We start from the raw sequence: 14,457 nt of genomic DNA, 5'->3' as shown, positions 1-14,457 counted from the left end.
TGGATGGATGGATGGATGGATGGATGGATGGATGGATGGATGGATGGGTTTCCTAAGTACTTACTATAAGTAACAGACCCTGCCCTCCAGAAACTTACATCCTAATTGGGAAGGTTTCAGCTGTGAGTCAGATGGAAACATCCCATAGTCCTTAGAGTTCATCAGCAAAGCAGATGTTAATGTTTCTTCTTTAATGACATTTCCACTGATAAAAATCATGCCCCTTTCTGATGTTGAACCATCTGACCACAAGCATCAAGGACTTTGGTGGAGAGAACTTTCTCTTCTGAGTCTTCATTAGCTCTGGCCGTAACACCTGCAGGAGCAGTGGCCAGCCTGTATCTCCACAGGGATTGTTTACCAGGATGATGGCTGCAGACACTGGGCTGAGAGTATGGCTATTGCCAAGGCTTTGGGGTTCAGGATCCTAGGCTGTCTCCATAACAGTCTGAGGGGAAAGGGAGGTCAAAGAGGTGATTGTGATTTGACTCGCCTGGGACACTGTCTCCCTCGGGCTGCCTTGCTGCTTCAGCTAGGCTGGCTTGCCTGCCCTGTGGATGGCAGTTGGTTAGCAGCTGATGGGGTTGATTTACCCATTCCATCTTCAGATGGGATATGGGATTTAGCTTCTGTTGCTATAGAGTCAACTGGGAGAATCCAAGAAAAGCTTCTGGACTGGGAAGTCTCTAGGGCCCCATCCTTCTTGCCCCTAATATCCTTTCCCTAAGAGCCAATCTTCCCCCTCTTTATCCCATTGGCATTGCCCTACTCCCTAGAGAGTAATAAGACTGGATTTCCTCCTCAGGCAGCCCCAGTAGAACCCTATACTCCCCTGCCAAGGGCAACTCTGTGCCATGTGCTGACTGGAACCTTCTTTCTGGATGCATTGATATCCATGTAGTGAGATCCACAGTGGTTAGAATGGCATCCTCTAGAGACCTGGGCAGCCCATGAGGAAGAGGGGGAAATGATTAACCTATGACAAGGTTGTAACCTGGGCTATAGAGTGGGACATTTAAAAATATGATTCTGAAAAAGGGGTCCATAGAGTTCTCCAGGCTGCCAAAAGAGTTCAGGATACCAAAAATATTAAGAAACCCTGATTTTATGGGACTTAGAGGAGGGTTTTCATACCTGCCCTAGGCCTATTATTAAAGCATAAAAACAAACCCTCAAGAGAGAGGCTTCAATGGCTCAGCTGTGTAGATGTTTCCCTTCTCTCCCAGAACATGTATGATAGTTGTCAGCTCTCTTCTTTTCCCATTTTTAAAGCCCAAATAGAGCCTTTGGGTGGGAGTGGAGGTGGGAGGAAGGAGGCATGTCCCAAAGTCTTTGGGTCCGGAAGAAAAAGGAGAGAGATGAGGAAAAAGAGGTCTCTGTGGGGTCTCTCTTCTGCATAGGGGCTCCAAGGTCTCTTGCAGTAGAAAATGTCTCCACACTCAGCCCTAAAGGCTCGGGTCCCAGAACCTTTCTGCAGAGATCAGAGTTCCTGCCTATGGAGTGCCCAAGGCACTATATAATGACTGACTTTGTAAGAGGCAGAATGGTGCAATGGAAAGGCCACTCTGGTTTTGGAGCCAGAGGCCCTGGGTTCAGATCCTGCCTCAGTCACTTTGGGCAAATCACTTGTCCTTTCTAACTTCAATATCTTTGTGTGAAATGAGAACGTTGGATGAGATGAGATGATCTCTTAGGCCCCTTTCAGCTCTAAAGCTATGACCCACACATCACCTATGCCTTTCTGGAAGCTTGGATATCTCTAGTATTCTGATGTAGCAAGGAGGGAGGCAAAGGGGACTCCCCTTTGTTCCTAACATCTGACAGGCCCCAGGAAGCAGAGGAGCTGCTGAAATGACCTGATCCCTGTTCTCTGTCCTCCCCCCCCAGACAATGGCCCTGTAGGGAAGCGAAGGACGGGCACGGCTACTGTGTATGTCACTGTGCTGGACGTGAATGACAACCGTCCCATCTTCCTACAGAGCAGCTATGAGGCCAGCGTCCCCGAGGACATCCCTGAAGGCAGCAGCATCGTGCAGGCAGGTGGCCAGAATCCTGGGGCAGAGCCATAGGTGGGGAAGGGAGAGGATGAAGAGGACAGAGGACAGCCCTCATCCTCACATATCAGCTCTGAAGAAGAAAAGTCTCCAGGGAGGGGTGGAGAGTGGGAGGGTAAAGAAGAAGGAAGGGGCAGAGAGTGAGCACAAGGAGTCTGGGAAACTGGACTCTGAAAGAATCAGAAATAAAACCAGGGGAGTTAACACTCCCTAGCACTGGCCAGGCCCACCTCCAAAAGGCCTTAGGTCCCTGTTGCCCGCCTCCCCACTCACCCCCACCTTCTCAACTGGGCACCCACACTGATGTAGTAGTAGGCCAGGCCCCTCCAGGGGGGCACAGTCCCTTCAGTTTGCCCCTCTCCCTCTTCCCTTGGCTCCTCTGTACAAGGAGGGTGTTTCAGATCCCGGCAGGGAGGGACAGCTTCCCAGCTGAGGCAGGAAGGGAGGGTGGTGTGGGGGTGGGAGGTAGGAATGTCAGATTTTCCCGGAAGGGAGGAGACAAGAGGGAGGCACAAGCCAGGACTCAGCCATGGCCCAGAACAGAGATGCTTTCATCAGGCTTTGGCTATAGCTTTCCTCAAGGGAAGTAAACAGGCTAAGGAAGAAAGGGCCCTTTTGCCAAACTGGTAGGAATGAGAGCCGTGAGGATCTGAGAAGAGGGAAAGGGAACGGGTGATTTTTTTTTAATGAGGGGGATGCATGTGAATCCCATTCACCATCCTCCCAAACACACACACATACACCCCACACACATATATCTAGGGATACATCAGCTGCTGGGGCAGGGAGGGGGGAGGAGCAGAAAGATGAGCTGGGAATGAATGACTGTTTTCAACCATAGCCCAGGGGTTTCCGACTGTGAAGCCAAGCCAACAAGTGAGGCCAAGACTAGCTGTTTCAGCCTATCCTGGGAGGGCTGCTCAGCCCACTCAGACTCAGATGAGGATTCTGGGGGAAGGGGCTGCGCCCGTGCCCAGGACCAGGGAGACGAGCGAAAATGTTGGCTTCTCTGGGAATCATGAAACTCACAAGTGGACAAGTTTGTGGGAGAGATGAAAGAAGGGAGAGGGAAACGTGGGGAATTTCCAGCCCTTTCTTGCTATCTGTAGATGATGGAGAGGTTCCCAGAAAGACAGGCAAGGAGATGGCATGCCATTGCTCTGAATTACCAGCTATGGGGGTTTACATCAAGCCATGTTAACACTGACTCCCCTGGAAACATAGAAGTGCCCCCTCCACTCCCTAACACAAAAAAGGAGATTTTCCCCAGGCTCCTTCTCCCTTGAAAGAGCACTGGTTCTGGAATCAGAAGATCCGAGTTCAAATTCCAATTCCACACCTGAAGGACCTTGGGCAAATCCCTTCTTGTCTCTGTGCTTCACCTTCCTCCTCTGAAGACTCCTGGCTCTGAATCTAGAAATCCAGCATCCTTGAATCCCGTATTTACTCCCAGGGCTTGAAGGGACCTGCCTACTTTCTGGTCTGCCTTACTCTATCCCAAAGCCTGACCCTGAGAGCCTGCTGGAGCTTGGGTCTCCCTATTAACCTGTGTTTTGCAATTCTTCCTTCCCAGCCCCTTAGCTCACCTGGTCTCTGTACCTGCCCACTGGCTTGCCTGGCACATCACCAGCCAGCATGGGCATGTGTGATTAGAAGCAGTCACTCTACAAAGGAGAGCATGACTTTTCAACATTGACTATGAATTGATGTCTGCTTCTGTTCAAGAGGAAGAGAACAGGTCCTTCCATCAGACAGACACCCATGCACCCATATCCCAACCTCAAATAATAAGACTTTACTCACCCGGTACTGTTCAAAAAGTGGAAAAGTCCCCTATAAAGTATATAACTAATGGGTACTAGTAATGTGAGTTCTTATTTCACAAGAGGGGAAACTGAAAAACAAAAAGTTGAATGATTTGCCCAAGATTTCCTAGTGACTTAGTGGTCAGGCCAAGATGATTCCTTGAAATCGAGGACATAGAGGGAAGGAGGAGGAAGTCACGACCTTCAGAGGCTGGTCTTCTCTGGAGGATCTTCCCAAGGAGGGCCAGTGAATCAGTCCCACAAAGCTCAGTTCTACTGGATGCCTTGAATCCAGCTCCAGACCTCCCCCTGGCTTTCTGGGGGAGGTTGTCATCATCTCCCTCCTCCCCATCTTCTCACATCGTCAGTCACCCATCCCCTCTTATTTCTGGGAGGGCCAGGAGGAGCAGCTGGAAACAATCTGCCCTCCTCCAAGCATGGCTTAGAACATCTTAAGCATCACACCTTCCCAGGCTCTGACACACAGATGTTGGGAGTACCAGGATGGGGGTATGGTTATATCCTTCACCCAGGTGGGCATGGTGGAGATGAAGGAGGAGCTAGACAGTGAAACACAGCTGGTGCTGGCCGCCCCACATCCCTCGGCAGCCCTTAAGCCTTGTCTCCTGGCCCACAGAGCTGTGGCAGAGGGTGACGCCCTCTTCATTTGTCATCACCCAATAAATACAGGTACCACTTAGAGATAGGAGCGAGGGGAGGGAGCAAGCCCTGCCTTTGCCAAAAAGGGTGATGACAAAGAGCTGGCCCTTTGTTCTTAATACCTGGTGGCCATGGATTTGAATATTGTGTCAGACAGATGAGTTCACCAGGGTAGGTGCTAAGAAGGATCCAGGCTTCCTGGGAGTTGCATGACCCAGTGCCCATGGATGCAGGTGATGGGTAAGAGTGTTTGAGGAACTTGCCTTCAGCAGCAGCACTCCTAGATGATAGGACTAGTCAACTCATTGTCCATGAGGAGGATATAACTCCAAATTTACCTTCCCTCTACTTGGTTACAGCCTACCTCTAGGTTCTATGTGTTCCTGTATTTTACATTTCTTATTTTTTGGCCTGGATCTGTGATTTTATAGTAGGGCTTAATTATCTGAGGTTGATTTTATAATAGGTGGTTAATAAGTGCATGCTGAATGAAAGGGGGAAAATGTCAGCTGAGTAGGGAACTCCTGGTATGGAAACTCTCCTCTGAGTTATCTGGGTCACTGAAAAGCCAAATTACTTACCTATGATCATATGGAGTCCCCCACTAGAACGCAGGGTCTCCTAGACTCTGAGGCTAGCCCTCCGTCAACAATGTCATACTGCCTCTCATATGGCCCTGGTCACCGACAGGCCAAAGTGATATGTAATAAAGTCCTCAGATGCTTGTCCCATCCATTTAATAAACACAAGTAATCTGCACTGTGCACTGCACACACTTCTTTTTGACCACAACAGAAGGGACTGGCTCTAAGGAGAAGCCTGAGGTCTGCAGAGCACCTAGACTGTTGCCTGTTTTCACGATGGGCCAGTAACACACTGCTCCTCTCTCCCAACCCCATTACACTCCCACGGGCTAAGCAGAAAGTGAGGGGCCAGGCAGACGCAATAATGGGGGAGCGTCTTTCCCCTTAGAAGAGGAGAGTGGCTGGTGACATTTCCTAATCAGAGCTCAGGTGTCACTTGCAGCTGCAGACAGCACCTCAGCCGCTGGCCCGTCACTTTCTGACAGGGTGCCAGCGACAGGCTCTGAAAGGGGCCTCTTAACACATCTAAAGACGCCCCTACCTGATTGATCCTGACGCCTTCTCATTGAAGGAGTGCCTCCAGACACATCTGCTGAGATCATGATTAGATATAAATATATGACAGCCTCCAGCTTCCTCCCCCTCTGATGGGCACCCAGGCAGTGCACAGAAAAGAGACAAGCAGAGAACACAGGGTCCAGGCTCTCTGGAACCCGGCCATCCAACAGCCAGCTGGGGAATGGACTGACACCCTTGGTGGACAGGAGGCTATCCCGAATGTCGGTCAAGGCTGGCGCCTCCTACTGGGCTGTCCAGCTATGGAGGAAACTCACCCAGCCCTGGGAGGGATCAGCCAGGACAATTAAATTGAGGTGACCTTACTGATGGTGCTCAGAGCAGTGTGGCATAATGGATGGAAAGCCAGCCGTAGAATCATGCATACATGTACTCTGTAATCCGTGCCTTCCAGGCAACTCTCTTAAGACCATAAGTGGCAGGGCGAATGCTTTTCTGCACTGGTAGAGGGAATTTACCCACTGGAAGTTCCTTATGTCAGTGAAATCAGAGGTCTGGTTTCTTTTTTTTAATGGCCAATGTAGGATCCGGGGTGAATGTGCCTTAGGGTCTCACAAAGTATCCAAGAGATAAGAGCATCTCAACATCCATTCCAGCCCCCAAATTCAATGGTCCTGAGTTCAAGGAACATTTTTGTGTTAAAAAGATCCCCTCTTTCCCCAAATAAGAACCCTGACACAGCCCCCCATCTCTAAGGCTACATCCAGGTCAGACGCTTCATTTTTTTTTTGAAAGGGCAATCGGGGTTAAGTGACTTGCCCAAGGTCACACAGCTAGTAAGTATTAAGTGTCTGAAGCCACATTTGAACTCAGGTCCTCCTGACTCCAGGGCCAGATGCTTCATTTTAGAAGGATGTCAATAAGCAGGAATATGGCTAAAGGAGGGTGCCAGGATGGTGAGAATTCAGAACCTTTTTCATACAAGGACTAGTTGAAGGAACTGAGAAATGTCGAGCCTGGAGAGGAAGAAGCCCAAGGAGAGAGATCTCGTTTCCAGATATTGGAAGAGGAAGCAGATTTGGTCTTTGTGACTCTGGGGAGCAGAACTAGGAGCCTTGAGTAGGAGGCAGAGAGAGGCACGTCTCAGCTCTGTGGAAAGGAAGATGTTTAGCCATCCTGGCTGCTGACCCAGTCACAGAGCTGACCAACGGTGAAAAGGGCTGACTCATGAAGATCCAAGTTCCCCATCACTGGAAGGAATCAAGCGTGAGGCCAGATAATCAGAGACTTCTCCATTGGGTGGGAGATGGGCTAAGTTGCCTTTGACTCTTAAGGCTCTATTAGACCCCCAAACCCAGAGAAGTGTTGGGTTATACCAGGGGAAGCATCCTCTCTGCCAGACTCATGGGCTCACCTTTCAGGGTCTTAGGGAAGCATTTTTCTGTCACCCTCAGGGACCCTGGAGCAAGACTATTCTATTGGAAGAAACAATATGTCTGTACATGGGGTGGTGAATGGAGAACTGAGTTCATTACCAAAAAGACCTGGGTTCAGATTCTGCTTCTCCAGAACACTGCTGTTGAGTCATTTTCAGTGTCCAACTTTTCGTGACATCTTTGGGGATTTTCTTAGCAGAGACACTGGAATGATTTGCCATTTCCTTTTCCAGCTCATTTTACAGATGAGGAAACTGAGGGAAACAGGGTTAAGGGACTTACCCAGGGTCACACAGCTAGTAAGTGTCTGAAGTTGGATTTGAACTCAGGTCTTCCTGACTCTAAGCCCAGCATTCTATCCACTGCACCACCTAGCTGTCCCATACTGGCCAACTGATCCTGAGAAAGAACAACTTAACCTCTCAGTGCTCTAGATAACAAGGTCTATAAGCTTCAACAAAGGTGATGATCTGCATTGGTGAAGGGAGTCTCCAAATCTGGGAGTTCTCTATCCCAGTGAACTCACAGGTTTAGTCCCTACACCTTATAAGTTCAATATATAGACAAGATAAATATGGAGTGACAGGGAGGAGAGAGGAAGGGCACTAGCAACCTGGGCAATCAGGAAGAGCTTAATGTGGGAGATGGCAGGATCCAAGCTTTGAGAAACATCCCAGATAGGAGGGAGAGCCTGTGCAAAGGGCTGGAGGTGGGAAATACAGTGTGGGTGACACCATGCACAACAGTTTGGTTGGAACAAAGAGCGTGCACACAAAGGGGACTCATGGGCAAAAGTAGTCTGGAAAGGGAGGCTGGAATTCGATTGTGAAGGGCTTAAAATGGCAGAAAGTAGAGTTGTCATTGGATCATGTAGGCAACAGGAAAAGGGAACAGGCATTTATTAAGTGCCTACTGTATACCAGGTGGGCACTGTGCTCAGTATTCTCCAAAGATTATCTCATGTGATCTCTGAATGGGGAGCTGCTGGAGCCTTTAGGAGAGGGAAAATGGCCTGATCAGGCTTTGCTTTAGGAAAACCAATCTGTCAGCTGTGGAGAGGATGAGCAAAGAAGGAAAAAAGGTCTCAGGTCTCATTTTCTTTCATGAAGGTAAAAGCGTTTGAGTGTTGTAGACAGAGGCAAAAGGAGAAGATAGAGCATTCCTTTTTTTCTCTCTGACTTAGAAACTTGGAGCATGTGCCCCCAGCCAAGAGACCAGAGTCCAGCCATCCCCTAGTATCCTTGTGGGAGGTGAGGGTGCAGCAACAGCAGAGGGCCTCCCCAGACCATCGGGGGGACCACTCCATCTCCCCTTATCCATCCACTCTGGAGTCACCAGGAATAAGAACATGACAACAGGCTCTTTATTGATGGTCCAGAGGACCCGCTTTGCCTTTCATCTGAGCACCCCTACATGTTAAGGAGGCTCCAGCTGGAGGCATCCCCTCCCAGGACCACCAGCCCCTCCGCCAGAGTCCAACCTTTATAACTTCTTCCTCCTTCAATCAAGCCATCCCTGCCAGCTGCAGCCTGTCAGCTCCCCTCTCCTTCCCCCCAGTTACAGAGAGGGATTCCTACTGATTAGTGTTCCAGCTGCACAACAAGATAGAGCCCAGCATTACCAGCATAATTACCTCCCCTCTGGGAAGCTCATCCTCTTCCCTTCCCCATGTTGTACGTTATATCCATGGCCTTGCCTGTTGCTGGGCCAGGAAGGAGACGGCAGAAGAGAGGAGGCCAGTTGGAAACTTGTGCTTTTAACCAGCCTCTTCCTTTACACAGGAAATCCTGGCTCCTAACATACATAGCATGGTCCTCTGCAGCCTGTGCCCATTGCTCAGGGAAGTTTTGTGCCCCAAGAGCCAAAGGGCACCACTTTCTGCAGCCTGGGAGCTCCATCTCTCCTGCAATGGTGGAAGAGAGCTAATGGGCATAACAGGGGCATGAGGAGGGCATCCTTTACCCTCCCAGGAGATAGTCCATTTGTGCCAACCCCCATTCATCCTTATCCCCTGCCTGGACCAGTCTTGAGAATTTAAATTGGAGTCCTTTGTGGAAAAGAACTTGCCCTTGGAATCCTTAGCTTTGGGACCCAGTTTTGACCTTAGTCGGAAAGAAACTTCTGAGCCAAACAATGACTTTGGACTGTTTCAGAGCTTTCTCCTGAAGCTGGGAAGGAGGCAGCCTGGAAGGACAGGTAAAATGTTGTATCTTCAACACCCAGAAGATGGTTTTTCAAAGGGAAGTCAGGAAGCCTGCAATGGGCTTTTCAGAAAATGTTGCCCCTTCACCAAAGGGGTCTCCAAGGGAAATCCTTGCTTTGGTTGCTGGTTACATCCTGCTAACCTGGTTATAATTCTCCAGTTTGCTCTGGGATAGACCTTCCCACCCAAGCCAATGACCATATCCAAGATCTATACCTGGGGTGGGACAGTAGAGTCTAAGGACCTTCAGCTTCTCTTGTACTTTTTCTAAGGGTAGAAGGGTTGAGTTGGGGCTAGGTAGAGTTGCAGTGGAGGTGGGCTGCCCAGTGGACCAGCTTTTGGGGAGGTTGCTCCACCCACACTTGGCCCCCATCACTCTGGGGGAATCTAGATCTGGGACAGAGACAAGCTGACCTCCAGCCCCTCACTCTACCACGTCACATCTTGGTTGATTCCATCAGGTTCCAATCCCGATCTGGTAGGGGCTGGTGGATGACCGGCCCAGGATGCTGAGAGCCAGGCCGGCCACGGCGGAAGCTGTGAATAGATTGGCGGAGGGAGCCAAGGCGCTTCCAGAAGCGGAGCTGGGGCTCACTGGGTGTCTCCGGGTGGTAGGGCATGCATTCATGAGGGCTGTGGCGGGAGGGGTCCATGGCTGCCGGCTTGCAGAGGGTGACAAAAAGCAGGAAAGTTGCCAGCAGAAGAAAGATGCAGGCCAGAGCAATGATGATGGACAGGGGCTGTGGAATCTCCCCAGGGGGCAAAGGACTGGGTGGAGCAGGGTCAGTAGAGGTCGTGTTGGTCAAGAAAACAGGGCTGAGGGTTGGGGAGTTCTTGTGGTTAGGCTCCTCAGTGCTCATCTCTCCTGTAATCCACATATAAAAGAAGGGCTCAGAAACCAAGCTTGACCTACAATCCTCTGAAGTACTAACTCTAGGCATCATCTCTCTTCAATTTACAAATGAGGAAATTAGATTACAGAGGTTAAGTGACTCACCAAGGTCACACAGCCATGAAGTTTCAGGCCCAACATTATCCAGTCTCCTGCCTTCTCTCTATAAATTAACTCCAGGAAAGAGAGCTGGACATGGGGTGTACAGTACAGAATCTGGGCTTTCTAATCAGTTCTTGCGGCTCAGAAGGAAAAGTCCTAAGTTAGCAGTCCTAGGATCTGGTCCTTGCCCAGCTAGCGATATTGTGTGATCTGAAACTTCTTTATACCTCTCAAAATCTCAGCTTTCTCCTCTACAAAATGAGAAGAATCATCTCTCCTTCCTTCCTTCCCTTCTCCTTCTCTCCTTCTCTTCCTCCTTCCTTGTCTTCCTTTCTTTTTCCTTCTCTCCCTTCCTCTCTTCTTCCTTCTCTCCCTTCCTTGCTCCCTCCCTCCTCTTCCTACCTCCATTTCTCCCTCCTTCCCTCTCTCTCTCTTCTACTGTTCCTCCCTCTTGTCCTTCCTTTCTCCCTTTCTTTCTTCTTTCTGTCCTTCCTCCCTCCTCTTCCTCCCTCTCCCTTCCTTCTTTCTTTCTGTACTTCCTCCCTCCCTTCCTTTCTCTTTCCCTTCTTTCTTTCCTCCTCCCTCCCTCTTTTCCTCCCTCTTCCTACCTCTATCTTTCCCTTCCTTCTGTCTTTCTTTCTTCCTTCCTTTCTTCCTTCCATAACAAGGATGGAAGGGTACATTTGAGGTTTTTGTTTATTTCTTTGTTTTGGTCTATAATTTCATTGGTATGAGGAATTCCTGGTGAGGAAACTCCTTCTAATGCAGATACTGACTGCTGACTACCAATTCATCATCTTAAACTGGTCAGAAGTCAGATGACCTGTCTAGGGTCACACAACCAGTATTGGCAGAGATGGGTCTTCCTGGCCCAAAGGTTGGCTCTCTACCTACTGTACCACAATGCCTCTTTTCAGAGCAAAGATGTTATTTATAAAGACAAAACAAAATCATGGATGTGAAAACAGACAGATAACACAAGGTCAGGGGACAGTAAGAATGAATGCTGCAGTATGTAATGATGAACAAGAAAGAACAGACACCTCTCCACTGTCCTTGTTTGTGGAGGGAAGCAGGCGCATTCCAAAATTAATTTCTTTTTGGCTTGGGATGATGTCATATTTTAAGGACAACAAATTAACCTCATAATTGGTATTTATCTTGAGAAAATATTAAATCAGCAAGCATTGAGTGGTCTTCATTTCCACCTGCTTCTATAGGGGATAGCCTGGGGTAGCACCAGACTTGGATCCATTGGAGCTGGGGTCTTTCTTTTGTTTTTTGTTTCTGGGGTTGGTTTTTTGGTTTTGGGGATTTTTTATAATCGCTGTGGTCCGTAGAGTGTATAAACCACAGATCAGTGATAGTTGTTGTGCTAATGCGTCCTAATCATGAAAGTAGCAGCCCAGCTTCCCCACCCATCTCCTCTCCCCCTGCCACTGCTCCCATCCATCCTTAGCACTCACCAACCATGTCAGGAGCAAGCTCTGGGTCCCTGCTTCTCCTTTCTCAATCCTGCCTATGGTTTGTCCAGAGGCAGGCTGGCAGCAAGCATCCTGACCCTCTTCCTTCTGATCATTTCCAGGCAGTGGCCCAGCTCTCCCAATTCAGGCCCTGTGGAAATTCTGATGTCTGTCTAGTAATTCAGGGGCCTCCACCTCTCAGGCAGCAAGCCCAGAGACCAGTCTGGTCTCAATTCAAATCCCGGTTTTTTGCTCATTTCTAGGAGGGAAAGGAGTCCAGGTGCTCTCTGTAGTTTGCCCTGGAGTCTAAGATTCCCCCCCCCCCATAGTGTCTGCAAGCTTCCCTAATGTGGGCTGACTTGGAAGAAGGCCTTTCTGAATTAGGGAGAAGTTTAAAATGTTTGAAGCAATATTATTGTATTACCTTTAAGACAATACATGGTGATGCTGCCCTCCAACTTGCCTTCCCCAAGATAGTGTCTCTGAGTAAGATTCTTGGTGGAGACACCAGTCCACTTCAGTTAATAACTCCTAATTATTTCTAATTAGTAGAGGAAATGTACAGTAAAAGGTAAATTGAAGATGCTGGATCTGGGTTTGAATCCTGTCTCTACTTCTGATCTGTGTGACCTTAAACAAGTCACTCCTCTTGTCCTCATTTTCCTTGCCTAGAAAATGAGGGAATTGGAATGGAAGACCTTGAAGTTTCCTTCCAGTTATCTATGATCCACATACTTATAGTCGGTTAATTATGCCAGAATTTAATGAAGTAAAAATTACTTGTAATTAGTGAAAGGCTTGGATTTACATATCTGAATGTTTATAAAGCATTTTCCTCATGATGACCCTGTGAGCTCAATAGTACAAGGATTCTTGCCCCCATTTTATAGATGCAGAAACTTAGATTCAGAGAATAAAATGATTTGTTTAGCTCATACAGTAAGAGATAGAGAGAGAGGAGAGAGGGAGAGGAGGGAAAGAGAGAAAGAGAGAGAGAGGGAGGGAAGGAGAGAAAGGGGGGAGAGGAGAGAGAGAGAGGGAGGGAGGGAGAGAGGGAGAGAGGGAGGGAGAGAGGGAGAGAGCTGAGAACTCAGATCCCTGACTCCCAGTGCAGTGCTCCATCCCCTACACCACATTGCTGAAAAATGCAAAACTACTTTCTCCTAGAGACTCTGAGCTGGCTGGGCTGCAGGCCCTCCTCCATTTATTCCCTTCTAATGTCCCTCAAATGACAGTGGCCACAGATGTCCTGGAGACAGAACACTGGGAGAGAGGGAAGCTGCCATCAAGTGGTGAATGGGGTGGGGGGCAGTCTCCGGGGCCGCTGGTCTGGGTGGTGAGGGGGTCACTTGGTAGATATCACCATCAGAGTCTACATCCCTCCTCTGACCATCCCTGTGAAGACACATTGAACAGACTGATTGTCTAACTAACTCCCTTCCTTGATAACTTCCCCAAAGTGAATCTCCTGGAAACTCACAATTCTCAGGCCTTCTTCAGAGATGCTATTTAACCAAATACTTTCTGAGGAGATGAAGCAAGGACAAGTCTGTGCTAGTAAAGGGCCACCTGACTTGGGATGGCCCAGATCTGGGGGCACAGTAACCCTCTGCTTCCCCTCTGCCTCACTGCCTGACTCCCCACCAGAGAAGCCCAGGAATCAATCCACTCTTAGGGTCCCCCAAACATCTTTCAGCTCTTTCTGGGGAGAAGGGGGTACATGAAACTGACCTCTTCTCAGTGCACTCAGCCAAAAGACTTCTCGAAACGATTCCACCCTGTCCTGGTCACTCCTCAGTGGTCCCTGGAGATGGGTGGCCAGGCTCTCCTCCCTGGTGACCTCTTCTTGAGTTTCTGGAGTTTTAACTGCTCCTGTCCTGCTCTGGCTTGAGCTTTTAATTTGCTTTTGTCCCCCAAAGGACAATTCTAAGGAGGGGGATAAAGTGGGCCTCTCCCCACCCCCACCCCCCTCTTCTCTCCCAGGGCTGTTGGTCCTGACTTTGGGGGAAGGGAAGAAGATGAGGGGATGGGCAAAGGGTAGGGATGGCAACTGAAACGTGGGAAGTTCCCCAGCCCAGCCTGGGAGCAATCAGGACCCCCAGCCTAGGGGATTGTCATGATTTCCTTCATTCCCTTGAGGACAGACAGTGGTAGTGGCAGAGTTAGGGCTGAGAGTGGGAATATGGAGGGGAGAAGGCCAGAGCAAGTGAGAATTGGCTCTTTTCTCAGCCCTTGAAGACCTCCCAATGCTCTCACCTTCCCCTGGTGAGAGTTTGAATGGTACAGTCTGACTATTCAGTGCCTGCCAACCTCCAGGTTACTGAGGGAGTGGGAACCATGGGAAGGCAGAGGGAGGGAGGGAGAGAGGGGGAGACTGGAAGTGGGCCCCTTTCCCCCGGGTTACCGGCTGCTTCTTTGGCCTCCCAGCATCCCTTCCCTGCCCCCCCCCCCCCCCCCCAACTCTTCTTTGGGCATAAACCTTTCCCTGTATTTCTTTCCTTTCCCCCACCCCCAGCCTCCCAGTGGAAAGAGTTATGCAGAATAGTCAGTCCAAGGCAACTGACAGGCAGAAGAGATGATGTTTGATGGTGATTGAAGTTGATGCCCTTACGATTTGGGTGGCCCGTCCCCAAGACCCTCCAGGCAGCAACCATCCCTCCCTTCCCCCATGCCCTCTCCCCCAGTGTCTCCTCAGCACACACACACACACACACACACACACACACACACACACACACACAC

The 14,457-nt window shown here is 49.5% G+C and overlaps 2 protein-coding genes across 2 annotated transcripts in view; one reads left to right on the top strand and one right to left on the bottom strand.

Annotated features, from left to right (window-relative positions):
• The window catches only part of CDH23 (cadherin related 23), a 620,897-nt gene that overhangs the window by 469,468 nt on the left and 136,972 nt on the right, over positions 1-14,457 (top strand). The window contains exon 27 of the mRNA XM_069071099.1: positions 1,888-2,036. Coding sequence (XP_068927200.1) covers positions 1,888-2,036 — 149 coding nt within the window. The remainder of the gene's footprint in view (positions 1-1,887; positions 2,037-14,457) is intronic.
• On the bottom strand, positions 8,394-13,977 carry CUNH10orf105 (chromosome unknown C10orf105 homolog). Its single transcript, XM_069071511.1, has 2 exons — positions 13,447-13,977; positions 8,394-10,123 (listed from the first exon to the last, which is right to left on the bottom strand). Exon 2 carries the CDS (start codon positions 10,116-10,118, stop codon positions 9,696-9,698), a length of 423 nt encoding a protein of 140 aa, XP_068927612.1. The 5' UTR covers positions 10,119-10,123; positions 13,447-13,977; the 3' UTR covers positions 8,394-9,695.

Source organism: Petaurus breviceps, unplaced genomic scaffold, assembly GCF_028583685.1.
Source record: "Petaurus breviceps papuanus isolate PSGF00001 unplaced genomic scaffold, PetGlider_PUasm1.0 90825, whole genome shotgun sequence".
Classification (NCBI taxonomy): domain Eukaryota; kingdom Metazoa; phylum Chordata; class Mammalia; order Diprotodontia; family Petauridae; genus Petaurus; species Petaurus breviceps.
The sequence above is the reverse complement of the archived record's forward strand: the minus strand, read 5'-3'. Positions and strand labels throughout refer to the sequence as shown.

What these genes read in the sequence shown, in the direction of transcription:
- CUNH10orf105 (XM_069071511.1), bottom strand. Translation starts at nt 10,118, where the DNA reads ATGAGCACTGAGGAGCCTAACCACAAGAACTCCCCAACCCTCAGCCCT.